This window comes from Oncorhynchus mykiss, chromosome 18 (genome assembly GCF_057628025.1).
Source record: "Oncorhynchus mykiss isolate SJ-2025 chromosome 18, ASM5762802v1, whole genome shotgun sequence".
Taxonomy (NCBI): domain Eukaryota; kingdom Metazoa; phylum Chordata; class Actinopteri; order Salmoniformes; family Salmonidae; genus Oncorhynchus; species Oncorhynchus mykiss.
The window spans coordinates 52,475,539-52,503,172 of NC_143039.1; the positions used below are offsets into that span (position 1 = coordinate 52,475,539).

At 42.6% G+C, this 27,634-nt stretch overlaps 2 protein-coding genes across 2 annotated transcripts; one reads left to right on the forward strand and one right to left on the reverse strand.

The window, feature by feature from the left end:
• Positions 1-9,410: 9,410 nt before the first annotated feature.
• Positions 9,411-19,075, forward strand: LOC110496355 (translocon-associated protein subunit beta). Its single transcript, XM_021572200.3, has 6 exons — positions 9,411-9,442; positions 10,128-10,285; positions 10,681-10,779; positions 10,919-11,027; positions 11,632-11,709; positions 18,324-19,075. The coding sequence occupies exons 2-6, from the start codon at positions 10,128-10,130 to the stop codon at positions 18,432-18,434; spliced, it is 555 nt and encodes a 184-aa protein (XP_021427875.1). The 5' UTR covers positions 9,411-9,442; the 3' UTR covers positions 18,435-19,075.
• si:ch73-109i22.2 (uncharacterized) lies at positions 18,934-27,580 on the reverse strand. Its single transcript, XM_021572196.3, has 9 exons — positions 27,458-27,580; positions 26,012-26,214; positions 24,958-25,133; positions 22,603-22,692; positions 22,342-22,516; positions 21,928-22,170; positions 21,462-21,825; positions 21,136-21,287; positions 18,934-19,525 (listed from the first exon to the last, which is right to left on the reverse strand). The coding sequence occupies exons 1-9, from the start codon at positions 27,483-27,485 to the stop codon at positions 19,349-19,351; spliced, it is 1,608 nt and encodes a 535-aa protein (XP_021427871.1). The 5' UTR covers positions 27,486-27,580; the 3' UTR covers positions 18,934-19,348.
• Positions 27,581-27,634: the final 54 nt, after the last annotated feature.

The following is a 27,634-nucleotide window of genomic DNA, read 5'->3' on the forward strand; positions in this document are numbered from 1 at the left end:
TAAAAATCAAATCAAAACTTTATTTGCCACATGCGCCAAATACAACAAGTGTAGACTTTACCGTGAAATGCTTACTTACAAGCCGTTAACCAACAGTGCAGTTCAAGAAGAAGAAAATATTTACCAAGTAGGCTGAAATAAAAAGTAATAATAAAAAGTAACACAATAAGAATAACAATAACGAGGCTATATACAGGGGGCACCGGTACCAGTGTCAGTGTGCAGGGGTACAGGCTAGTTGAGGTAATCTGTACAGTAGGGGCAAAGTGACTATGCATAGGTAACAAACAAACAGCGAGTAGCAGCAGTGTATGGGGGGGTCAATGTAAATTGTCCGGTGGCGATTTCTATGAATTGTTCAGCAGTCTAATGGCTTGGGGTAGAAGCTGTTGAGGAGTCTTTTGGTCCTAGACTTGACGCTCCGGTACCACTTGCCGTGTGGTAGCAGAGAAAACAGTCTACAACTTGGGTGACTGGAGTCTCTGACTATTTTATGGGCTTTCCTCTGACACCGCCTATTATATAGGTCCTGGATGGCAGGAAGCTTGGCCCCAGTGATGTACTGGGCCGTTCGCACTACCCTCTGTAGTGCCTTACTCTGTAGATGCCGAGCAGTTGCCTTACCAGGGGTAGATGCAACCGGTCAGGATGCTCTCAATGGTGCAGCTGTAGAACCTTTTGAGGATATGGGGGCCCATGTCAATCTTTTCAGTCTCCTGAGGGGGAAACGGTTTTGTCGTGCCCTCTTCACGACTGTCTTGGTACGTTTTAAAGGTCGGCCGATTAATTGGTATGGCCGATTAATTAGGGCCGATTTCAAGTTCTCATAACAATCGGTAATTATGGCTGATTACATTGCATTCCATGAAGAAACTGCGTGGCTGTCACGGCTGTTGAAGGAACTGGACCAAGGTGCAGCGTGGTAAGCGTACATTTTCTTTATTAACTCAAAATGACGCCAATCAAAAGAATAAACACTACAAAACCAAACCATGAAGCTCAAAGGCTATGTGCACAGAGGTGGGAAAAAGGGTACCTAAGTATGGTTCCCAATCAGAGACAACGATAGACAGCTGTCCCTGATTGAGAACCATACCCGGCCAAAACATAGAAATAGAAAATCATAGAAACACAAAACATAGAGTGCCCACCCCAACTCACAACGTGACAGTGGCAGGCTGACCACCTGTTACGAGAGTGCAGCAAGGAGCTAAGGTAAGTTGCTAGCGAGCATTAAACTTATATTATAAAAAACAATCAATCTTCACATAATCACTAGTTAACTACACATGGTTGATGCTATTGCTAGGTTAACTAGCTTGTTCTGCGTTGAATCACAGCCTACTTCGCCAAACGAGTGATGATTTAACAAAACACAATTTAACAAAACACAATTTTACATAATTATGACAATGTTAAGACATAACATTGAAGGTTGTGCAATGTAACAGCAATTTTTAGACTTAGGGTTGCCACCCGTTCAATAAAATATGGAATGGTTCCGTATTTCACTGAAAGAATGAACGTTTTATTTTCAAAATGATAGTTCCCGGATTTGACCATATAATTGACCAAAGGCTCGTATTTCTGTGTTTATTATATTATAGTCTATGATTTCATATTTGATAGAGCAGTCTGACTGAGCGGTGGTAGGCAGGAGCAGGCTCATAAGAATGAATTCGAACTTTACTGCGTTTGCCAGCAGCTCTTAGCAATGCTTGAATGCACAGCGCTGCTTATGACTTCAAGCCTATCAACTCCTGAGATTAGGCTGGCAATACTAAAGTGCCTATTAGAACATCCAATAGTCAAATGTATATGAAATACAAATGGTATAGAGAGAAATAGTCGACGAGTCATAATTCCTATAATAACTGCAACCTAAAACTTCTTAACTGCGAATATTGAAGAAATGGGAAAATTGAACGACCAGCTTTCATATGTTCTGAGCAAGGAACTTAAATGTTAGCTTTTTTACATGGCACATATTGCACTTTTACTTTCTTCTCCAATCAATTTACAGACATTACTCCAGAATGACAGAGCCCACCCACCCAAATAATAAATGAATAAACTCAGTTGAGATCTCAACTAACTAACAAATACCATGTAATTAATTATTTTTGTTCTAGGTAAGCTATCTAGCCAGCTATCTAAACCTTATCATAATCATGGCCGAATTAACAACAAGGCACACAGGGCACATGCCAGTCCTCTAGGGGGCCCTCATTGATTTTGTTAGTCACTCTTACTCAGATATCTGAGTGAGAAATTAGCTGGAAATTGGCTTTAAAATGGCAAAATTTTCTCTCCACCCTATGGCAAAATGTGTATAATTGCAGGAAATTAGCAGAAAACTGCAGAAGTTTCTCTCCACCCCATTAAATGAGCAGAATTGCAGAAAATTAGCAGAATTGCATGAAATTAGTATTTAAATTGTTAAATTCTCTCTCCACCCCATGGCAAAATGTGTAAAATTTCAGAATTTCAAAAATGTTCTACTCATGGCAAAATGTGTAGAAGTGCAGGAAATGTACTTCATAATTGCATTTTCTTCTCTCCGCCACCAAGTGGGGGGCGGAGAGTGGCTATGCTTTGTCAGTGGCTTTGTCAGTGGCTATGACATAGAGTTCAGGCAGGAGTCGATGGACAGTCAGAAGAGCAAATTAAATTGTAGGAGAGACATCCCAGCTTCAAGTGGTTTCAGATTTCACATCCTACGTCACACAGGCACACATGGCTGTAGGCCATACTATTTACCAAGAGTTTTCATCTATATTTTTCGTAGCTGTCTATTTACCACCACAAATCAATGCTGGCAATGACTGCACTCAACAAGCTGTATAGGGCCGAAAGTAAACAAGAAAATGAACATCCAGAGGTGTTGCTCCTAGTGGCCGGTGATTTTAATATAGGAAAACTGAAATCCATTTGACCTAATTTCTACCATCCTGTCACCTGTGCAACTAGGGGGAAAAAACTCTAGATCACCTTTACTCCACACACAGACGCATACAAAGCTCTCCCGCACCCTCCATTTGGTAAACCTGACCATAACTTTATCCTCCTGATTCCTGCTTACAGGCCAAAACTCAAACAGGAAGTACCAGTGATGCACTCAATACGGAAGTGGTCCGATGAAGCGGATGCTAAGCTACAGGAGTGTTTTGCTAGGACAGACTGGAAAATGTTTCCGGACTCATCCGAAGGCACTGAGGAGTTTAACACATCAGTCACTGGCTTCCTTAATAAATTATTGTATTGACAACGTTGTACCCACAGTGACCACAATCAGAAGTGATTGATTTCAGGCAACATCCGCACTGAGCTAAAGGCTAGAGCTGCCGCTTTCTAGGAACAGAACACTAACCCGGATACTTATAAGAAATCCCACTACGCCCTCCGACGAACCATCAAACAGCAAAGTGTCAATACAGGACTAAGACTGGCTCCGGCGAGCGTCATCACAGATTCAATGTGAGTAAGACCTTTAAACAAGTTAACATTGACAAGGCAGCAGGGTCATACGTATTACCAGGACGCGTACTCAGAGCAGCTGCCAAGAGTCTTCACTGAAATTTTCATGCTCTCCCTGACCCTGTCTGTAATACCCACATGTTTCAAGCAGACCACCATATTCCCTGGGCCCAAGAACGCCAACGTAATCAGTCTAAATTACTATCACCACAAGGCACTTACATCTGTAGTCATGAAATGCTTTGAAAGGCTGCTCATAGCTCACATCAACACCATCATCCCAGAAACCCTGGACCCACTCCAATTCGCATACCGCCCCAACAGATCCACAGATTACGCAATCTCGATTGCACTCCACACTGCCCCCTCCCACCTGGAAAGATGAACACCTACATACAAGTGAAATATTTTTAGAAGCATTAGACCAGAAGCTTGATACTGTTTGACGTCTATGTTTGAACATTAGTCATGAAGAGACAAATTTTGGAGCTTACACTTAATGACTAATGTTCAAACCTAGATGTCAAACAGTATCAAGGTTATGGTCTAATGCTTCTAAAAATGTTAGGCATAATCGTGTTCATGGAGCTCTCAACTAGCCTTGACTACAGCTCAGCATTCAACACCATAGTGCCCTCCAAGCTCTTCATTAAGCTAAGGACCATGAGACTGAACACCTCCCTCTGCAACTGGATCCTGGATTCCTGATGGGACACCCACAGGTGGTGAGGATTAGCAACACTGACCAACAACAAGGTGGCCCCTCAGGGGTCCATGCTCAGTCCCCTCCTGTACTCCCTGTTCACTCATGACTGCATGGCCAGGCACGACTCCAACACCATCATTAAGTTTGCCAATGACACAACAGTGGTAGGCCTGATCACCGACAACAATAAGACATCCTATAGGGAGGAGGTCAGAGTCCTGCACTGTGGTGCCAGGATAACAACCTGTCCCTCAAAGTGATCAAGACAAAGGAGATGATTGTGGACTACAGGAAAAGGAGGACTGAACACGCCCCCCATTCTCATCGATGGGGCTGTAGTGGAGCAGGTTGAGAGCTTCAAGTTCCTTGGTGTCCACATCACCAACAAACTATCATGGTCCAAACACACCAAGACAGTCGTGAAGAGGGCATGACAAACCCTATTCCCCCTCTGGAGACTGAAAAGATTTGGCATGGGTCCTCAGATCCTCAAAAATGTCTACAGCTGCACCATCAAGAACATCTTGACTGGTTGCATCACTGCCTTGTATGACAACTACTCGGCCTCCAACCGCAAGGCACTACAGAGGGTAGTGCGTATGGCCCAGTACATCACTGGGGCCAAGCTTCAAAGGAAGGCCCTAAAAATTGTCAAAGGCTCCAGCCACCCTAGTCATAGACTGTTCTCTCTGATACCTTGTCACAACAATCAAATTTATTTTATATAGCCCTTCGTACATCAGCTGATATCTCAAAGTGCTGTACAGAAACCCAGCCTAAAACCCCAAACAGCAAGCAATGCAGGTGAAGAAGCACGGTGGCTAGGAAAAACTCCCTAGAAAGGCCAAAACCTAGGAAGAAACCTAGAGAGGAACCAGGCTATGTGGGGTGGCCAGTCCTCTTCTGGCTGTGCCGGGTGGAGATTATAACAAAACATGGTCAAGATGTTCAAATGTTCATAAATGACCAGCATGGTCGAATAATAATAAGGCAGAATAGTTGAAACTGGAGCAGCAGCACAGTCAGGTGGACTGGGGACAGCAAGGAGTCATCATGTCAGGTATTCCTGGGGCATGGTCCTAGGGCTCAGGTCCTCCGAGAGAGAGAAAGAAAGAGAGAATTAGAGAGAGCATATGTGGGATGGCCAGTCCTCTTCTGGCTGTGCCGGGTGGAGATTATAACAGAACATGGCCAAGATGTTCAAATGTTCATAAATGATCAGCATGGTCGAATAATAATAAGGCAGAACAGTTGAAACTGGAGCAGCAGCACAGCCAGGTGGACTGGGGACAGCAAGGAGTCATCATGTCAGGTAGTCCTGGGGCATGGTCCTAGGGCTCAGGTCCTCCGAGAGAGAGAAAGAGAGAAGGAGAGAATTAGAGAACGCACACTTAGATTCACACAGGACACCGAATAGGACAGGAGAAGTACTCCAGATATAACAAACTGACCCTAGCCCCCCGACACATAAACTACTGCAGCATAAATACTGGAGGCTGAGACAGGAGGGGTCAGGAGACACTGTGGCCCACTCCGAGGACACCCCCGGACAGGGCCAAACAGGAAGGATATAACCCCACCCACTTTGCCAAAGCACAGCCCCCACACCACTAGAGGGATATCTTCAACCACCAACTTACCATCCTGAGACAAGGCTGAGTATAGCCCACAAAGACCTCCGCCACGGCACAACTTAAGGGGGGGGGGGGGGGGGGGGCGCCAACCCAGACAGGATGACCACATCAGTGACTCAACCCACTCAGGTGACGCACCTCCTCCAGGGACGGCATGAGAGAGCCCCAGTAAAGCCAGTGACTCAGCCCCTGTAATAGGGTTAGAGGCAGAGAATCCCAGTGGAAAGAGGGGAACCGGCCAGGCAGAGACAGCAAGGGTGGTTCGTTGCTCCAGAGCCTTTCCGTTCACCCTCCCACTCCTGGGCCAGACTACACTCAATCATATGACCCACTGAAGAGATGAGTCTTCAGTAGAGACTTAAAGGTTGAGACCGAGTTTGCGTCTCTGACATGGGTAGGCAGACCGTTCCATAAAAATGGAGCTCTATAGGAGAAAGCCCTGCCTCCAGCTGTTTGCTTAAAAATTCTAGGGACAATTAGGAGGCCTGCGTCTTGTGACCGTAGCGTACGTGTAGGTATGTACGGCAGGACCAAATCAGAGAGATAGATAGGAGCAAGCCCATGTAATGCTTTGTAGGTTAGCAGTAAAACCTTGAAATCAGCCCTTGCTTTGACAGGAAGCCAGTGTAGAGAGGCTAGCACTGGAGTAATATGATCAAATTTTTTGGTTCTAGTCAGGATTCTAGCAGCCGTATTTAGCACTAACTGAAGTTTATTTAGTGCTTTATCCGGGTAGCCGGAAAGTAGAGCATTGCAGTAGTCTAACCTGGAAGTGACAAAAGCATGGATTCATTTTTCTGCATCATTTTTGGACAGAAAGTTCCTGATTTTTGCAATGTTACGTAGATGGAAAAAAGCTGTCCTTGAAATGGTCTTGATATGTTCTTCAAAAGAGAGATCAGGGTCCAGAGTAACGCCGAGGTCCTTCACAGTTTTATTTGAGACGACTGTACAACCATTAAGATTAATTGTCAGATTCAACAGAAGATCTCTTTGTTTCTTGGGACCTAGAACAAGCATCTCTGTTTTGTCCGAGTTTAAAAGTAGAAAGTTTGCAGCCATCCACTTCCTTATGTCTGAAACACATTCTTCTAGCAAGGGCAATTTTGGGGCTTCACCATGTTTAATTGAAATGTACAGCTGTGTGTCATCTGCATAGCAGTGAAAGTTAACATTATGTTTTCGAATAACATCCCCAAGAGGTAAAATATATAGTGAAAACAATAGTGGTCCTAAAACGGAACCTTGAGGAACACCGAAATTTACAGTTGATTTGTCAGAGGACAGACCATTCACAGAGACAAACTGATATCTTTCCGACAGATAAGATCTAAACCAGGCCAGAACTTGTCCGTGTAGACCAATTTGGGTTTCCAATCTCTCCAAAAGAATGTGGTGATCGATGGTATCAAAAGCAGCACTAAGGTCTAGGAGCACGAGGACAGATGCAGAGCCTCGGTCCGATGCCATTAAAATGTCATTTACCACCTTCACAAGTGCCGTCTCAGTGCTATGATGGGGTCTAAAACCAGACTGAAGCATTTCGTATACATTGTTTGTCTTCAGGAAGGCAGTGAGTTGTTGCGCAACAGCCTTTTCTAAAATTTTTGAGAGGAATGGAAGATTCGATATAGGCCGATAGTTTTTTATATTTTCTGGGTCAAGGTTTGGCTTTTTCAAGAGAGGCTTTATTACTGCCACTTTTAGTGAGTTTGGTACACATCCGGTGGATAGAGAGCCGTTTATTATGTTCAACATAGTAGGGCCAAGCACAGGAAGCAGCTCTTTCAGTAGTTTAGTTGGAATAGGGTCCAGTATGCAGCTTGAAGGTTTAGAGGCCATGATTATTTTCATCATTGTGTCAAGAGATATAGTACTAAAACACTTGAGTGTCTCTCTTGATCCTAGGTCCTGGCAGAGTTGTGCAGACTCAGGACAACTGAGCTTTGAAGGAATACGCAGATTTAAGGAAGAGTCCGTAATTTGCTTTCTAATAATCATAATCTTTTCCTCAAAGAAGTTCATGAATTTATCACTGCTAAAGTGAAAGTCATCCTCTCTTGGGGAATGCTGCTTTTTAGTTAGCTTTGCGACAGTATCAAAAAGGAATTTCGGATTGTTCTTATTTTCCTCAATTAAGTTAGAAAAATAGGACGATCGAGCAGCAGTAAGGGCTCTTCGGTACTGCACAGTACTGTCTTTCCAAGCTAGTCGGAAGACTTCCAGTTTGGTGTGGCGCCATTTCCGTTCCAATTTTCTGGAAGCTTGCTTCAGAGCTCGGGTATTTTCTGTGTACCAGGGAGCTAGTTTCTTATGAGAAATGTTTTTAGTTTTTAGGGGTGCAACTGCATCTAGGGTATTGCGCAAGGTTAAGTTGAGTTCCTCAGTTAGGTGGTTAACTGATTTTTGTCCTCTGGCGTCCTTGGGTAGGCAGAAGGAGTCTGGAAGGACATCAAGGAATCTTTGTGTTGTCTGTGAATTTATAGCACGACTTTTGATGATCCTTGGTTGGGGTCTGAGCAGAACACAACACAACTGATTGGCTAAAATGCATTAAGAAGGAAAGAAATTCCAGAAATTAACTTTTAAGAATGCACACCAGTTAATTGAAATGCATTCCATGAAGCTGGTTGAGAGAATGACAAGAGTGTGCAAAGCTGTCATCAAGGCTATTTGAAGAATATAAAATACATTTTAATTTGTAGAATACTTTTTTGGATACTACATGATTCCATATGTGTAATTTCATAGTTTTGATGTCTTCACTATTATTCTACAATGTAGAAAATAGTAAAATAAATAAAGAAAAACTCTTGAATGAGTAGGTGTTCTGAAACTTTTGACCGGTAGAGTGTGTGTGTGTGTGTGTGTGTGTGTGTGTGTGTGTGTGTGTGTGTGTGTGTGTGTGTGTGTGTGTGTGTGTGTGTGTGTGTGTGTATATATATATATTTTTTTTTTTTAAACGTATCTATTTTTCTTAACTGCACTGTTGTTAAGGGCTTGTAAATAAGCATTTCACTGTAAGGTCTACACCTATTGTATTCGGCGCATGTGACAAATTACATTTGATTTCAACAGTGGTTAAAAATAAGTGGCAAGTGTAGTGGAACAGGAAGAGTAAGGGAAGACACCTGTATAAAATACAGGAATAGGTGGGGTCAGGGAGGTCCTCAGACAGAGAGAAGGGAAGAAAGTGTAGTTACAAGGCTGAGACTGGGACACAAGGCTAAATAGTACATTGAAAGTGGTGGGGAAACATCTGACTGGGAGGTGTGATCATTGTCAGGAGGAGATGGAGACAGTGGAACATCTTCTATTTCTGTCCCAGAAATATGTGAGAGAAATGGAGAGATTGTTATTCGATTTGAGGAGTAATGGGGTTGAAGAGACAGGATTAAGTGAACTGCTGGGGAAATCTTCAGGGGATGTGCTATTTAATTATGTATTTCGTTTCTTTAGGGAGGCGAGATTATTGGGAAGGATTTAGACCTTCACTGTCTCTGGACGAAACTCCAGTCCAGTTGGTGGCGGTAATAATGCGTCTTAAAATTGGTTGCCAACCGCCAAATGAAAATCCACAGAAGAAGAAACGTTCTTTCCTTGCTGATTTGTGACACGAAAGAAGGTAAGACTGCTTTATCTATTGTGGTTTGTAGCGTTTTATCTTCTGTTAGTATCAAACAGACTGAGGAAATCACGCGTTTTATTACCTTGTCAACGATTCGCGTATTATTTTTAAATCTACAATTTGCAAGTTGGCTACAATCTTGACTGTCAGTCGTCTTCCCAGTTTTTAGCCAAGTACACGTAAGCGTAAGCTTGGGGGCTAATTGCTTGCTAGCTAACGTTAGTTAGCTACTGTATCTAGCTGTTAACGTTAACTGGCATCTTCTCGTAATGTTACTTTTTTCAGACTGGTTAACATTGTTTGGCAGAATGGTTTTAATCAAGATTATGGTAGATTGGCCTATACTCTATATTAACGTCACTAGCTAACGATAAGTAGATGTATTGATTTATCCATTACTATAGTACCACGTTGAGAACGGTATAGTTTTGTCTGCCGCTTTGGCCAAGAATGGCATCGGTAACGTTATCGTCACATAGATAGCTAGTTGGCACTTCGTTTTCGCTTGACACAAAGTGAATGAGTTTGTCAATATTTAGAATTATAACCGAAGGAATATACACTACATATTTTTCTTAATATTTATAATTTTGTCTTGGATCAAAGATGCATTGAGTAAACTGAAATACACACGCTACTATTCTACAATGAAAAGTCACTTGAGTTTTCTACTATGTTGCAGATGAGGGTCCTGTACGTTTTTGCTCTACTGGCTCTACTGGGTCAGGGGACAGGAGAAGAGGGGGCTCGTCTGTTGGCTTCCAAGTCCCTCTTGAACCGTTATGCTGTTGAAGGCCGTGACCTCACACTGCAGTACAACATCTACAACGTTGGAACCAGGTATTGGACAACATCATCCATCTCTCCCTAGCCTATGTCAAATAATACCTGATATTACACTAGTCTTGAATGGCTTCATATCCTTCAAAAGCAATGATCTGAAATGATTGCTACAACACTGCATGGATTATGGTGGAAACACATCCATTCTAGTTCCAGTCATTGTTTGTGAAGAAAAGGAAACTGAAAATGTTAATTGAAACCCAGCCTCAGGGGCATTGATGGAAGCCCCACATTATGGAAAAACTACATTGTGTGTTAAGCTGTGCCAATACAAGGCATTGAATGTCAGTCTGTGTTGAAAATAAATATATTTGTTTAGTCCCAATTCTGTACCCTTATCCCGCCCGACATGTGGTTTCAAAATCCGCCTTAACTCAATCTCCGCTCCACAGCGCTGCCCTAGAGGTCGAGCTGTCCGATGACTCCTTCCCGCCTGAGGATTTTGGCATCGTCTCTGGGATGCTGAACGTGAAATGGGACCGGATCGCCCCGTATCCTTTAGACACAATCCTAAAATGTGTTTCAGCCCAGTGTCCTTGTGGCTCCAAAGCGCCAATCTTTTTCAATGATGCCTGCGTTGTACCCTGAAGACTTATCAGTTTCTCTAGTTTGTACCTTAACCCTACCCAGTGCCAGCAATGTCTCTCATACTGTGGTACTGCGCCCCCTGAAGGCCGGATACTTCAACTTCACCTCTGCTTCTGTCAGCTACCTGGCTCAGGAGGGAGGACATGTCGTGGTAAGGGAGAGTAGAATCGTTTATGGAGATCAGGGCCTGTAGTCATAAATCGTAGTAGGAATACTGATCTAGGATTTGTTTTCCCCATTTATGTCATAATGAATAAGATTGCATGGACGTGGACTTTATCCTCGATCAGCACTCCTATTTTGAGATGCTTTTAAAAATGGGCCCAGACCTGGGTTCAAATACTATTTGAAACCTTTCAAATACTTTGTTTGCTTAAGCAGTGGCATGTGGTCAGGGTTTGAACTTTTTGTGCTTTTGTATTGGTTCCATTGCAACAGGTGTGCTCAATCAAGCAGAGCTGAAGTATTTGAACTCAGGTCTGATGCAGACTCACTCTTTTCTCTGCTGCTCTCTCCAGCCTGGAACCTTTCCTCTGCTACATTAATGGGTAGAATGTAGCCTAACACAGTGGCCTACTATTAGGCTGGTGTTGATTTACTGGAGAAAAAAAATAGTTTTTATGCAATTGCACACTTCCTGTTATTGATTTCAAGTCATTGGAAACTCCCTCTAGTCAATTGAACTAGAGACTGATGCAGAGTAGTGATGTTCATGACCTTTTGTGGAAATTAAAACTTATGTCTCCTTCCTGCAGGTTGGCTACACCAGCGCCCCCGGACAGGGTGGGATCTTGGCTCAGAGGGAGTTTGACAGGCGTTTCTCCCCCCACTATGTAAATCATTCGTCCTTTCAAACCATTGGCATGGTTATAGTAGACTTCTCTCAAAGACCTCTTACAAAACTACCAGTCAAAAGTTTGGACACCTACTCATTCAAGGGTTTTTCTTTATTTGTACTATTTTCTGCATTGTAGAATAATAGTAAAGACATCAACTATGAAATAACACGCATGGTATCTTGTAGTAACACAAAAAAAGAGTTAAACAAATCAAAATAGATTTTATATTTGAGATTCTTAGAAGTAGCCACCTTTTGCCTTGACAGCTTTGCACACTTGGCATTCTCTCAACCAGCTTTTCTTTCATTCTGCGGTCCAACTCATCCCAAACCATCTCAATTGGGTTATGGTCGGGTGATTGTGGAGGCCAGGTAATCTGATGCAGCACTCATCACTCTTTGGTCAAATATCCCTTACACAGCATGGAGGTGTGTTTTGTCATTGTTCTGTTGAAAAACAAATGGTAGTCCCACAAAACAGATGGGATGGTGTATTGCTGCAGAATGCCGTGGTAGCCATGCTGGTTAAGTGTGCCTTGACTTCTAAATAAATCACCAACAGTGTCACCAGCAAAGCACCATCACACCTCTTCCATGTTTCACGGTGGGAACCACACATGCAGTGATTATCTGTTCACCTACTCTGCTTCTCACACATTTGGACTCTTCAGACCAAAGAACAGATTTCCACTTGTCTAATGTCCATGGCTCGTGTTTCTTGGCCCAAGCAAGTCTTCTTATTGGTGTCCTTTAGTAGTGGTTTCTTTGCAGCAATTTGACCATGAAGGCCTGATTCACGCATTCTCCTCTGAACAGTTGATGTTGAGATGTGTCTGTTACTTGAACCTTGAAGCATTTATTTGGGCTGCAATCTGAAGTGCAGTTAACTATAATGAACTTATCCTTTGCAGCAGAGGTAACTCTGGGTCTCCCATTCCTGTGGTGGTCCTCATGAGAGCCAGTTTCATAAAGTAATGATGGACTGTCATTTCTTTTTGCTTATTTGAGCTGTTCTTGCCATAATATGGACTTGGTCTTTTACCAAATAGAGCTATCTTCTGTATACCACCCCTACCTTGTCACAACACAACTTTTGGGCTCCCAAGTCTAAGGCACTGCATCTCAGTGCTGGAGACGTCACTACAGACCCTGGTTCGATTCCTGGCTGTATCACAACCGGCTGTAATTGGGAGTCCCATAGGGTGGCGCGCAATTGGCCCAGTGTTGTCCGGGTTAGAGTTTGGCCCGGGGTAGGCCGTCATTGTAAATAAGAATTTGTTCTTAACTGATTTGCCTAGTAAAATAGAAATGGTCTCAAACGCATTAAGAAGGAAAGAAATTCCAAAAATTAACTTTTAACAAGGCACTAATTCAAATGCATTCCAGGTGAGTATCTCATGAAGCTGGTTAAGAGAATGCCAGTCGTGTGCAAAGCTGTCATCAAGGCAAAGGGTGGCTACTTTGAAGAATCTCCAATTTAAAATATATTTTGATTTGTTTAACACTTTTTCGAATCTACATGATTCCATGTGTGTTATTAATAGTTGATGTCGTCACGATTATTCTACAATGTAGAAAATAGTACAAATAAAGAAACCCTTGAATGAGTAGGTGTGTCCAAATTTTTTGACTGGTACTGTACATATACATACGCATAAACAGTGCATTTGGAAATATTCAGACCTTTTGCTATAAGAATAGAAATTGAGCTCCGGTGCATCCTGTTTCCATTGATCATCTTGTGAGATTTTACTACAACTTGATTGGAGTCCACCTGTGGTACATTTTGTTGATTGGACATGATTTGGAAAGGTATACACCTGTCTATATAAGGTCCCACAGTTGACAGTGCATGTCAGAGCAAAACCCAAGCCGTGAGGTTGAAGGTGTTGTCTGTAGAGCTCCGAGACAGGATTGTGTCTAGGCACAGATCTGGGGAAGGGTACCAAAGTATTTCTGCAGCATTGAATGTCCCCAAGAACACTGTAGCCTCCATCTTTTTTTAAATGGAAGTAGTTTGGAACTACCAAGACTCTACCTTGAGCTGGCCAAACTGAGCAATTGTGGAAGAAGGGCCTTGGTCAGGGAGCTGACCAAGAACCCTATGGTTCCTCCGACAGAGCTGCAGAGTTTCTCTGTGGCGATGGGAGAACCTTTCAGAAGGACATCCATCTCTGCAGCACTCCACCAATCAGGTATTTATGGTATAGTGGCCAGACGAAAGCCACTCAGTAAAAAGCACACGACAGCCAGCTTGCTTGCCAAAAGGCACCTGAAGAACTCTGACCTAAACGATTCTCAGGTCTAATGAAACCAAGATTGAACTCGGCTTGAATGCCAAGCATCACGTTTGGAGGAAACCTGGCACCATCCCCATGGTGAAGCATGGTGGTGACAGCATAATGTTGGGATGTTTTTCAGGGCAGGGACTGGCAGGGTTGAGGTAAAGATGAATGGAGCGAAGTACAAAGAGATCCTTGATGAAAACCTGCTCCAGAGCGCTCAGGATCTCAGACTGGGGCAACGTTTCACCTTCCAAAAGGACAATGGCCCTAAGCGCACAGCCAACACAACGCAGGAGTGGCTTCAGGACAAGTCTCAATGACCTTGAGTGGCCCAGCCAGAGCCCGGCCTTGAACCCGATCGAACATCTCTGGAGAGACCTGAAAATAGCTGTGCAGCGATGCTCTCCATCCAACCTGACAGAGCTTGAGGGGATTTGCAGAGAAGATTGGTAGAAACTCACCAAATACAGGTGTGCCAAGTTTGTTGCGTCATACCCAACAAGCCTTGAGGCTTCCAAAGGTGCTTCAACGAAGTGCTGTGTAAAGGGTCTGAATACTTAAGTAAATGTGATATCAGTTTCTTTATTGGTAATACATTTACAAAAATGTCTAACCCTGTTTTTGCTTTGTTATTATGGGGTATTGTGGGTAGATTGATGAGGAAAAACAATTTAATGCATTTTAGAATAAGTCTGTAATAGAGGTTGACCGATTATGATTTTTCAACGCCGATACTGATTTTATTGGAGGACCAAAAAAGCCAATACCAATTAATTGGCCGATTTATTATAATAATCATTTAAAAAAATATATATTTATTTGTAATGACAATTACAACAATACTGAATGAACACTTATTTTAACTTAATTTAATACATCAATAAAATACATTTCGCCTCAAATAAATAATGAAACGTGTTCAATTTGGTTTAAATAATGCAAAAACAAAGTGTTGGAGAAGAAAGTAAAAGTGCAATATGTGCTATGTAAGAAAGCTAACGTTTAAGTTCCTTGCTCAGAACATGAGAACATATGAAAGCTGGTGCTTCCTTTTAACACAAGTCTTCAATATTCCCAGGTAAGAAGTTTTAGGTTGTAGTTATTCTAGGAATTATAGGACTATTTCCCTCTATACCATTTGTATTTCATTAACCTTTGACTATTGGATGTTCTTATAGGCACTTTAGTATTGCCAGTGTAACAGTAGCTTCCGTCCCTCTCCTCGCTCCTCTCTGGGCTCCAACCAGGAACACAACGACAACAGCCACCCTCAAAGCAGCGTTACCCATGCAGAGCAAGGGGAACAACCACTCCAAGGCTCAGGGCGAGTGACGTTTGAAACGATATTAGCTCACGCTAACTAGGTAGCCATTTCACTTCGGTTACACCAGCCTCATCACGGGAGTTGATAGGCTTGAAGTCACAAACAGCGCATGCTTGACGCACAACGAAGAGCTGCTGGCAAAACGCCCGAAAGTGCTGTTTGAATGAATGTTTACGAGCCTGCTTCTGCCTACCACCTCTGTCAGATACTTAGATGCTTGTATGCTCAGTCAGGTTATATGCAACGCAGGACACGCTAGATAATATCTAGTAATATCATCAACCATGTGTAGTTAACTAGTGATTATGGTTGATTTGATTGTTTTTTATAAGATAAGTTTAACTAGCTAGTAACAGGCAGTCTCCTTGTGGAGTGCAACGAGAGAGGCAGGTCGTTATTGCGGTGGACTAGTTAACTGTAAGGCTGCAAGATTGGATCCCCCGAGCTGACAAGGTGAAAATCTGTCGTTCTGCCCCAGTTAACCCACCGTTCCTAGGCCGTCATTGAAAATAAGAATGTGTTCTTAACTGACTTGCCTAGTTAAATAAAGATTAAATAACGTTTTTTTTAAAATCAGTGTCCAAAAATACAGTTTTCCAATTGTTATGAAAACTTGAAATCGGCCCTAATTAATCGGCCACTCCGATAAATCGGTCGACTTCTAGTTTGTAATGTAACAATGTGGAAAAAGTCTAGGGGTCCGACTACTTAACGAAGCCACTGTATATGGACAGTTTTTAACTTGATGCCCTCCGGGCTGATTTCCTGGACCCAGATTAAGTTTACTCATAGTCAATGTTCCCTCATTTTTTTCTGGCACTGAGCCAATTTCAAGTCTGCTGAGCTCTAACTTGAACATTGTGAAAATTCTGTGCAACATCCAGCGCGTGTTTACTGTGAACATTGAGGCTGTACCCACTTTAAGTTAAAGTTTCAGATGGTGGTCAAGTAGGCTACTGTGGCAATTTAACCATAATATAGGCCTACCATCAAAAACAATGGAGAAAATGCATCCCATAACTTTTTAATATTGAAATAGCTGTTCTATCATTCAGCCTACAGTAGGAGTTTTTAGAACATGCGGAGCTTGACATTAACCACTTTATCCGCTTGTCCTTCAGACAAGGTGACTGAAAGTGTTGTGGTGTTTTGATGCAAAAAAACACTTTACAAAATAAAATGCATTGTTATTCCCATACATTATGACAGAATCAGACAAATTGTGATACCCTCTGCCTATTGGCTACTTAGGTTATTCAAGCCTGTCTCAATATACAACACTGCCCCTTTTAAGTAAAAAAAAAAAAAAAAAAGCTATTTTTCCTAACTCTCTTTTCAAAGATGTTTAGAAATGTACATGTTCTGTCCTCTTGTAGGAAGCAATCACTCCCTTTATTGCTGACTACAAATTATCCATAACTGGGCAAATAACTTACTCTCTTTTTGATTGCGAAACAAGCGCATTACTCACGACCACTCATGCTGTAAAGGCAGTCCATTTTAAATGAATGGCACAGATCCATATGGCAATAGTCTATTTGCATATAGACCTGCTGCCGCTCCGATTGGCTATGCCACACCGGTCTGTGTGGAGTACAACACAGACCGGGCTGAGTCTTATGTGTAATAGAATCCTATTCCGACGCGTTCTGCCTACAACAAAATCTCTTCCATAGTTAATTTAGCATACATAATTTAGCAAGTCTTGCATAGTTTGTTTTGGTATGTTGCATTGAAAGTGGCTAATATTGCAGTGACTCGATCACAATTCCCACAGTAAAGAGAAATGTTGATATTGTTAACTAAGGGGGAAAACTCTGAACTGAACTTTCTAATCTCATGCTTCTCTACGCAGGTTGATGTTTCTTCTACGCGGCAGTTCCGGGGAGTTTAGAGGGAACATGGCTAATAGTCTTAATGGCATGCTCAATGGAGATCCTTTTATTGAAAGTTATTTTTAGTGTAGAAATGGGCTCAGTCTGAGTCCAGGAAACTAGCCCTTTGTCGTCCTTATATTTGCATTGCTTTGAATATTACTTTTTAAGTAAATACCTGCAGTCAACTTGTGCAATACGTTAGGAGATGAAGAATGTTGCCTTTATTTCGCCTGACACGTTATGAAGTTTAAGTTAGTCCCCAGTCAGTGGTCACGTGGTGTTTCTTTACGAGCACACAGCGACGAGAGACCAGAGCCTTGTGAGTCGCTCACTGTTATGCAGCAGGGTGATCTACTCACACTATGGAATTCACAACTAAATGTTTCCTGTCTAGATAGCTTAACTAAAATCTAAAATGTGATAAATGGTCTGCAGTTGTGCATATGGTTTGCTAATTTAGTAGCTAGTTGACTAAGTTGTTAGCAAGCGAATGCTTGATTTTTGAAGAAGCTAACAGCAGAGAATCCCGTCCTGGATCAAGAGCCTTGCTGGCTAATATTTGTTTTGTTCGTGCAGGAAACTGAGTAGCATTTTTGAGTTACTTGTATTGTTTGGGTCAAACTACTTTGTGTTCACAATGTGCTCGTTAGCATTCTCTGGGATTTTACATGCACTTGTTACTCTGTAATCCGAAGGTTAGCAATGCTATTAGTAGTGTTTGAAAACAGCTCAACCCTTGTGTTCAATGCCAGTATTGCCAAATATCCCAGTATGACAATCAGGATACTGCCCAAGCCAGCCCTCTCTTCAATTGATGGGACACATGAAAATAACTGTCAGGGCCTCTGTTTACTAACGAGTTAGCAGTCATCCCAAACAAACTAGACTGCAAACAACCATGGTTAATTTTGTTTTATTCTCCACTCTGTCCATTTTGTATACAATTTAAATAGAACCCCACTTCAGTAGGGTTTTGTAACAAAACCCTTTTGATGGACGAGTTCTATAAGTATCTCCCTGTTTTCCAAACGTTTTCTTGCTAAATTTGACCTAGGCCTTTTTAATTGGCTGTGACCTACACATCACCCTCTTCCCTCACCCCCCTCTCTCTTTCTCCCTCCAGCTGGACTGGGCCGCCTTCGGCGTAATGACCCTCCCCTCCATCGGCATCCCCCTGCTCCTGTGGTTCTCTAGCAAGAGGAAGTACGACTCGCCCAAGGCCAAGAAGAACTGAATACTACTCTCCACTGTGGAACTAGCAATGGCTTTTCTGGGGGAGGGGGGGTGTTCAAGAACTTGCACCTTTTCACACTATTGTGCTGTCATAAACCGTACTGTGCTGGCTCAGATATTTTCTTGTCACTTTGTTCTTACCAGCATAGTTCCAGCAACGATGCTGGATGTGCATCCAGACTAGTGCAGTACATCTCTGCTCAGTAGTGTGAAAAGGGTATTAGTAACTCAGGATGGGAGGAGTGGCCGTAATAACATACTTACCCATATTGGGGTAAAACAAAACATGTAATATGAGTGATCTGGGAAGATGTGCTTCCTTGTGATTGATTGTGGGATTATGAGCTTTGTGGACTTTAGCGTTCGATGATGGCGAGAATGGGCTAGTGGTTTCATTGCTGGTTATTCTATTCCATACACACGCACATGCATTACATACAGTACATATACAGAGGGGTGTCCAAGTCAGACTACAGCTGAATGCAAGAATGATATGAACGTTTTGCCTTACGTTTTATTTTGTAATTAATTTGTTTTGAAACCCTTAAAGTAATTTCTACAGAAAAAAAGTGAATAGTTTCCCAGGTAGTTCTGGGTGGGACTTTGTCTTGTTTGGGAAATAAACAAGCTGAGTTTTATCAAGTGAGATTCTTGTATTTTTACACATTTCTCAATCTTTGTGGGGTAGTGCGCACAAAATCGGAACACAAAATGGAGCACAACTTCTGTAGATGCATTTTTGGCACACAGATTGACATTCAGGACTGTCTCTAGCCTCTTGTGTTAAATAGAAAAGATAACTTGATCAGTTGATTTAAGTGTACAGTAAGTAAGGCTTAATTCTGGATATTTGCAAAGAGGGTCTTTGGTGTTTATAGTTTATTTTGTTTACAAGGGGAGTTGTATGATAGGGTCTTAGTAAGGGGTGGTCGGATTGGGTGGAGGCAGCAGAGGCCTTGAGCTGGTTGGCCTCTCTGGGATCTGTTCATAGATGCTGGTGCTCGGGTCTTGGGTCAAAGTTCGTTCTGAACAAGGTGTCAGAAAGACTCCAGATCGGGATGGGGAAGAGGACAAGATGGGATCTCCACATCGCTAGAAAAGTGCATGAAAAAAAGAAATGAAACACCTTATCAAAATACTTTCATATAAAATCTGTATTTTTTTAATCTAACATTTTCAAACGACCTTATCTACCAATGTGTAGTTTTTACTCAATTACTGAAAATGCCTGATTAACATCAGTTATTTAGAATACATTAGCCTTTTCTTTATTGCCAACCTCTTACCAAAATGGTGTAGATCGCGTGTCAAACGGAGGGCGGGGTTTCACTCCCGTGTACTTGAGTGATGAATTACGATCACTAATTAGTAAAGAACTCCCTTTACCTGGTTGTCTAGGTCTTAATTGAACGGAAAAACCAAATACTTGCAGACACTCAGCCCTCCATGGAGAGTTTGACACCCCTGGAGTAGATAATACAGTGGGGCAAAAAAGTATTTAGTGCAAGTTCTCCCACTTAAAAAATTGAGAGAGGCCTGTAATTTTTTATCATAGGTACACTTCAATTATGAGAAAAACAAAATCACATTGTAGGATTTTTAATGAATTTATTTGCAAATTATGGTGGAAAATAAGTATTTGGTCACCTACAAACAAGCAAAATTTCTGGCTCTCACAGAACTGTAACTTCTTTTTTAAGAGGCTCCTCTGTCCTCCACTCGTTACCTGTATTAATGGCACCTGTTTGAACTTGTTATCAGTATAAAAGACACCTGTCCACAACCTCAAACACTCCAAACTCCACTATGGCCAAGACCAAAGAGCTGTCAAAGGACACCAGAAACAAAATTGTAGACCTGCACCAGGCTGGGAAGACTGAATCTGCAATAGGTAAGCAGCTTGGTTTGAAGAAATCAACTGTGGGAGCAATTATTAGGAAATGGAAGACATACAAGACCACTGATAATCTCCCTCGATCTGGGGCTCCACGCAAGATCTCACCCCGTGGGGTCAAAATTATCACAAGAACGGTGAGCAAAAATCCCAGAACCACATGGGGGGACCTAGTGAATGACCTACAGAGAGCTGGGACCAAAGTAACAAAGCCTACCATCAACAAGGGCATTGAAGATGAAACGTGGCTGGGTCTTTCAGCATGACAATGATCCCAAACGCACCGCCCGGGCAACGAAGGAGTGGCTTCGTAAGAAGCATTTCAAGATCCTGGAGTGGCCTAGCCAGTCTCCAGATCTCAACCCCATAGAAAATCTTTGGAGGGAGTTGAAAGTCTGTGTTGCCCAGCAACAGCCCCAAAACATCACTGCTCTAGAGGAGATCTGCATGGAGGAATGGGCCAAAATACCAGCAACAGTGTGTGAAAACCTTGTGAAGACTTACAGAAAATGTTTGACCTCTGTCATTGCCAACAAAAGTGTATATAACAAAGTATTGAGAAACTTTTGTTATTGACCAAATACTTATTTTCCACCATAATTTGCAAATAAATTAATTAAAAATCCTACAATGTGATTTTCTGGATTTTGTTTCTAATTTTGTCTGTCATAGTTGAAGTGTACCTATGATGAAAATTACAGGCCTCTCTCATCTTTTTAAGTGGGAGAACTTGCACAATTGGTGGCTGACTAAATACTTTTTTGCCCCACTGTATATGCACAACAATGTATGTTTGGTGTTCCAATACCTGCACACTTCCGTCCTGTTGAGGGGGGCAGTTAACAGGCCTGGGAGGCAGTCGTAAAGGCCGGTTGGGGGCTGTCCTGGCTGGAAGGGGGATGTGACTGGGGGCCTCTCTTGTTCTTAGGTTCACCTCTGAGTAGAGGTGATGCTGGGGGTCTACAAAAGAGAGCAGATATATTGTAATACATGTATACAGTCATATGTTCATTCTAGACATGCAAAAATGTGTATTGTGTAATTTCAGGTCAAATCAGGCATGCCGTGCCTTGCTCAGGCCAATAACAATACAACCCCTGACAGACAAGTAGCTAGTCTTGTCTTGTCTTTCACCTCGCCCACTTGTACTCCTCTCGGCATCCCGCCAGCGCCCCATGGCGTAGAAGTCGATGTGTTCCTTTGTCTCTTCTTCACGTTGAACCAGATGAGGGGTTTCCTCATAGGTGTGCAGGGGCTCCAACTTCCAGTAGCTTGGGTCCCCCGTGGACCCGCGGTGCATGAGAGGGACGGAGGACGCTGTCGCCTCCTGGCCTGGAGGATTGCCCACATTGACGTAGGGAGATGTATGGGAAAGCATGCTTGGTGGCTTGTTGACCCGGGCGTACAGTGCGTCGAAGGCGTTCTCTCCCCCGCCAAATGCTCCTGCACAGCTAACGTCAGGTTCTGTCACATCTTCGGGGAGGATCAGGTTTGTCACCTGGAAAATGTTTTGTCATGGAGTCTGTTAATCCATTAATAGCATTGACTTTTTTGTGGGTTTGTTTAACTTACAAATGTTAAAGGGAGAATAGTTCCTTACCACCAACAGTTCCCCAAGCTGGTTTTCTGGTTGAGAAAGGGACTTTTTTAGCACCTTCTTCACCACAGCATACTCTGGCGTCCCGTCGTTTGTAGGGGCTGAGCTGGCCAATATCTCTTGGACATGGACAGTGGCAGGAGCCGAGGGTGCATATGATGAGGCTTCCTTTTCGGTCACTTTCGTTGTCTCTCCACCTTCATCCTGCAACCCCAGTTTAACTGTACCCTCACAAGCTTCACTGGACTGAGAGAGTAAAAGAGAAGGAGAAAGATTGAGAAACAAACTGTTGCAGTTGAGTTTACCTAAAAGGATAGTTTGCCACAACATTTAAGTTTGTTAGATGTTTAGGTGGTGCCAATTACTATTTTCCTTTCGCTTATGAAGAAGGCATGGTGTGGAATATATACTCGGCACCTCGTCACAGGGCGTGGTGAGAATCTCGTTGAAGGGCCCCACGGGATACTGGGTGTAATAGCTGACCAGCTCCTGCAGGCTGCTATGGCGACTCTCCTCCCCAGCGATGAGGTAACACGCCCCTCTACCACCCTCTTCTTCCTCTATGATGAAATGGCGGCACCTATCCATTCCTCTGGGGGGAAAAGTGTGTGTCTGTCTAAAAATGTATTTGTGTGTGTGTGTGTGTGTGTGTGTGTGTGTGGTCTGTTGTGACTTTACCTGTATGAGAGTACAAAACCAATCTTTGACTCGCTGAGCCTGAGCAGAAAACAGCCCTGCTGCTTGTCCTTTAGAAGCTCCTCTGCCTCCCTATCCAAACAGTCGAGAGACACACACACACACACACAGAGAAAAGTGAGAACAATTCATCTTTAACAAACTGCATAAGCTGTACAAACACAGCACGTATGTATGTGTGTACAATTACATGTCTTTGCTTTGACTCATGATGTGTGTGTCACGCCTTATCCGTTCCCCTCTAGTGCTGAGTAAAAGCCAAGTTATACTTGATCCGAAAATGTGGTCGGAGGCTCCGTATGGAGGGTGTGACGCAATTGCAGGGCCTCCAGAGGCATGCAGAGGCCTAATTGAGCTCCGTACCACACTGCCATCTGCCTCCCAAATTTTGTAACAACGAGGAGGGCTCCGTATAGCTCTGCATTGACTTGATTGGTTGACAGTAGGTAGGGGCGGGAGGTCCTGTATAAACACAAACTCCCTTTGTTGACAACTTCCGTCACAACAGCTCTGCGCTGCTCCATGAAGTGCAAGAAGTATGAATGCCCTGACTTCTGCAGAGGTCGTATCACCGTAACTGCTGCACGGCCAATACAGATGCCGGATTGACCATGCAGCACCTTTAACACTGAAGCAGTTCCATTGACGAGTAGTCTTTCTGAACTATTTTCTATTTTGTTTACATATCTAGCTTTCGAACAGTGTTCTTCAATCCTGAGCCGTATTCACTAGATTCAAAACGGTAGCAAATGAGACGAAACAAGGAGGTACAAAATGCTTGTTTTTGAGAATTCTGCAGTCCCAGATTTGGATTCAATTGCATGTGTACCTCTTTCTCTAAGTGAGAAATATTTGTGTGTGTGTGTGAATATGAATATGACCTGTATATTTGATTGAATTTATTAGACCATTTTAAAAACATTAAAAACAACAAACATTCTCACCCACGTACTGTTGGTCTACTGCTCACTTTTGAGACGTGCTACTAAACTCAGCAAAAAAAGAAACTTCTCTTTTTCAGGACCCTGTCTTTCAAAGATAATTCTTTAAAAATCCAAATAACTTCACAGATCTTCATTGTAAAGGGTTTTTAAACACTGTTTCCCATGCTTGTTCAATGAACCATAAACAATGAATGAACATGCACCTGTGGAATGGTTGTTAAGACACTAACAGCTTACAGACGGTAGGCAATTAAGGTCACAGTCATGAAAACTGAAAAAAAATCATTCTGATCGGATTGGATGTGCCCCTGCCCAGTCATGCAAAATCCATCGATTGTATATTGTTGGGTTCTGAGAATATGAAAGATACTTATTCATGTCACTGAGGGGGAGAGAGAGGAATGTATGACGTTCACGTTCTGTCTGGATATGTTATTGTTAGCCATCAGGGATCCTATGGGAGGGAAAAAGACAGTCTGGTCCGAGTCAACATCACAGCCGTGAGTTTGGGAGAAGTGAGCACTTTGGGGCAGAGGTCAGGTCAGAGGAAATGGAACAGATATCACTAAGGTTCTGTCTAGCAACAGAGATGCGTTGGCTGTTCAGATGTGTAGGAGGAGACTCAGCATAGGAGAAAGGGTTAAATATCAGTGCTTGTGTGAATATGTTTTTTTGTCTTATGCAGATGTAATGGCCCAATGGGTGAATAAACTTGGTTTAAGCTTTACCAATCGTCCGTGAGTTTTAATAGGTTAATTTCAATGGACTTATTTAATTTATTGACTTATTTCACTCTGCAAAATCTTTGAAATTGTTTACATTTTTGTTCAGTATAATTACATAGGTACTTGAGGACCATACTGTGGACAATCTTATATACAAGACACAATTTAAATCTGAGAGAATCTCTCCTCTACTTTGAGCCATCTGAGGCTTTCAAAGTGTGAATGGTCAAGATAAGTATGTTTGTCCCTTTGCATTTGTCGTGTCATCTGTGGTTGTGTGTATGTGTGCATGTGTGTGTTTTATGTGTGTTTGATTGTACGTGCGTGCATGTGTGTGTTTTATGTGTGTTTGATTGTACGTGTGTGCATGTGTGTGTTTTATGTGTGTTTGATTGTACGTGCGTGCATGTGTGTGTTTTATGTGTGTTTGATTGTACGTGCGTGCATGTGTGTGTTTTATGTGTGTTTGATTGTACGTGCGTGCATGTGTGTGTTTTATGTGTGTTTGATTGTACGTGCGTGCATGTGTGTGTTTGATTGTACGTGCATGCATGTGTGTCTGCGGTCTTTTTGCATATGCACTTGTTTCCCTGAATGCGCCATGTTTCTTTTTTCTATTGCAGATAATATGTATGCCAGTATATGTTTCTGTGTGCTAGCAGTCTGACCTGCGTGTGGCGAAGCCGTGTAGCCAGCGGGGCATTGGGCGACCAGGCCGACACAGGCGGGGAAGCTGTGTCCTCTCAAACCACAGCAGGGTGTGTGCCCGAAGGGACGGGGACAAGGGCTCCAGGGGCCCGGGGCCACCCAGAGTCAGAGCAGGAGACACCCTCTTCACTACTGTCTGATAGAGGGAGATAGACAGGAAGGGTTGTGAGATTTCTAGGCACATTCAATAGTTGTCTGTTGTGCTGTCGGGTATCTTTCCATTATTGTGGAGATTTAAAGGCAATTCTGAAAAGAAAACAAAAAGGGGGAATAGGAGAGAGTATGAGAGAACAAGGCCCGGTCCAGAAATAGCACCTACCAACTATAAGCAATATGTTTAGCTCCACCTTGTCTGAAAAAGGAAAGGAAAGAGATGGGAGAGAGGGGGTAGGAGAGGGAGAACACGGCTGTTGTTTACACAGGTAAGCTTGGATACGTTCCCACAGAAGTTACCTTAGCAAGAGAAGACAGTTACATTTTAGATACTTGATATGCTCATCCATGCCTTTTTCGTTCCAGCAAAATAAACCCACCATAGTATTTCACCTATCCTTTCCCATTTATGCACATCAAACCGGTAGGATCTTGGAGAAGTCTCTGGAGACAGAATCTGAACTGGGCTGACCCATGCAACGCTGAACGTAGAGAGGTACCTTTCAGTTGTCTTTATTTTAACGTTTCTATCCCACCATGAAATGGATGTTTTTATTGGCCGAGCCACAGGAAGTTGTCTGTCTCTAACTACACTATGTGGTTTAGGGTGTAAAGTGTGGCTGCTGGTTTCACACATGACAATCTGACTGGAGGCTTACGGGAAGTCCTCTACAAATACACAGACATATACATTTTAGAAAACAAGCATTCACATACAGTAGAAATTGTACAAATGTTTGTCTGTGTTGTGTCTACCATGCATAGAAAACTATTGAAAAGCATGCACATTTCTGTATTTTGACCCAATAGTAGAGTTTCCACTGATCTGGTAAATCTAATGTAAAATGTTTATTCTGTCACCTCATTCTCCTGGCCATTGGTTTGTTTGGCTGGTAGCACCACCTCCTCACGAAGGGTTTTGGGGACCTTTAAGCTCCGCCTGGGTTTGATTGGAGGAGTCTGGCGGGTGGGTGGGTCTTGAGCAGAATGCTGGTGTGGTACAGGCTTTTGGGGTTGGATTGGCAGGCAGCTGATTCGCTCTTCTCGCCTGAGGATTTCAACATCTGCAAACCAACACAAAATAATCTATAAAGCTAACCATTAACTATCACAAAAGTGACGGCCACAGAAACCTTTTTTTTAATTTATTTTTTTACATTTAACAAACACAATATTATGAACTAACAAAATATTATGGGCTTAATAACAGTACAGTATTTTTTTTATTTTATTTAACTAGGCAAGTCAGTTAAGAACAAATTTTGTGAGTTTTCGTGACAAGACCGATTTGTCTCATGGTCTGACAAACACTGCAGTAACTCGGTTACCTTCCACAACAGATGCTGAAGCCCGACATAGGCGGATGCGGTGGATTGGCCTTTGCAAAAATGCCTAAATTAACGGATTTTAATGGGGATTTTGACGTTTTCACTTTGTCATGATGGGGTATTGTGTGAAACAAAAAAATATTTAATCAATTTTGAATTCAGACTGTAACACAACCAAATGTGGAATAAGTCAAGGGGTATGAATACTTTCTGAAGGCACTGTAGTAAAACACATGAGACACAAGACAACATAAAAAAACATAGCAATTAATGGAAGTTAGAAGGGTGTAAAGTGCATACTTTCTCTGACAATCAAGCAATTCAGATCACTTTTAGCATCAACTTCAGGTATTGTAGATAACACCGTAGATAATGCAATGTTCACATTAGTGCATTGGATGCACCTAGAATTCACACAAATAATCCATTTTATAACAAGCACAGTTGTATTTTTTTTTCAAACCCAGTTGGCCACATTTTTGCTGTGACTCAGATTTGGTCAGTTGATGCCTATTAGCTGTTGGTATCTTATTGGAGAAAAGGTGGAGTGTAACCAAGGTAATCTGGTAACTACTCTTGTGTGATGAGTAACCTTTTTCTGAGACCTGACTTAGCTCCCACAGCTAATGCCTAGCTTAGTGGGCTAACACAATCTTCAGTTGCGCAGACAAACCTGTCTCTCTAACTCTTTCAGCCCAACAGCAGACCCTTGGCTTGGTATCATGCTGAGTGATTGGGATGGGGAAATGTAACCACTCTCAAATGCATAGATGGAGCTATGGCCAGGATTTACAGTCCGTGAGATCGACATGATCTTTTTAAACATATTTCTAAACTATAAATTGTTTGTTAATAAAGACTCAAACGGCAATAAAAATGTAAGCAATGGTAAACAATGATATTAAATGAGTTAGTAATGAAAACATTGTTCCTACATAGTTCTGGCTGATTATAAAATGGTTAAAAGTATAAGCCTGACCTTTTAAGCGCTGGTAGTCAAAGTCCATGATGACATTTAAAATAGGTCGTCACAAGACGGCTGCATCAACGGATGTCTGAACATCTCTTTCCTCCTCTACATCAACTGCTGTGTGTGTGGGTGGGGGGGGGGGGGGGGGGGGGGGGGGGGGGGGGGGGGGGGGGAACATAATAAAGA

Bases quoted from the DNA above. Each gene is read 5' to 3' on its own strand.
- LOC110496355 (XM_021572200.3), top strand. From the start codon at position 10,128: ATGAGGGTCCTGTACGTTTTTGCTCTACTGGCTCTACTGGGTCAGGGG. The intron at 10,780-10,918 runs GTATCCTTTAGA...AACCCTACCCAG, and splicing joins AAATGGGACCGGATCGCCCC to TGCCAGCAATGTCTCTCATA. The intron at 11,028-11,631 runs GTAAGGGAGAGT...TCCTTCCTGCAG, and splicing joins AGGAGGGAGGACATGTCGTG to GTTGGCTACACCAGCGCCCC.
- si:ch73-109i22.2 (XM_021572196.3), bottom strand. From the start codon at position 27,485: ATGGACTTTGACTACCAGCGCTTAAAAG. The intron at 22,171-22,341 runs GTGCCGAGTATA...TTACTCTCTCAG, and splicing joins TCACCACGCCCTGTGACGAG to TCCAGTGAAGCTTGTGAGGG. The intron at 21,826-21,927 runs GTAAGGAACTAT...AACATTTTCCAG, and splicing joins AGCTTGGGGAACTGTTGGTG to GTGACAAACCTGATCCTCCC.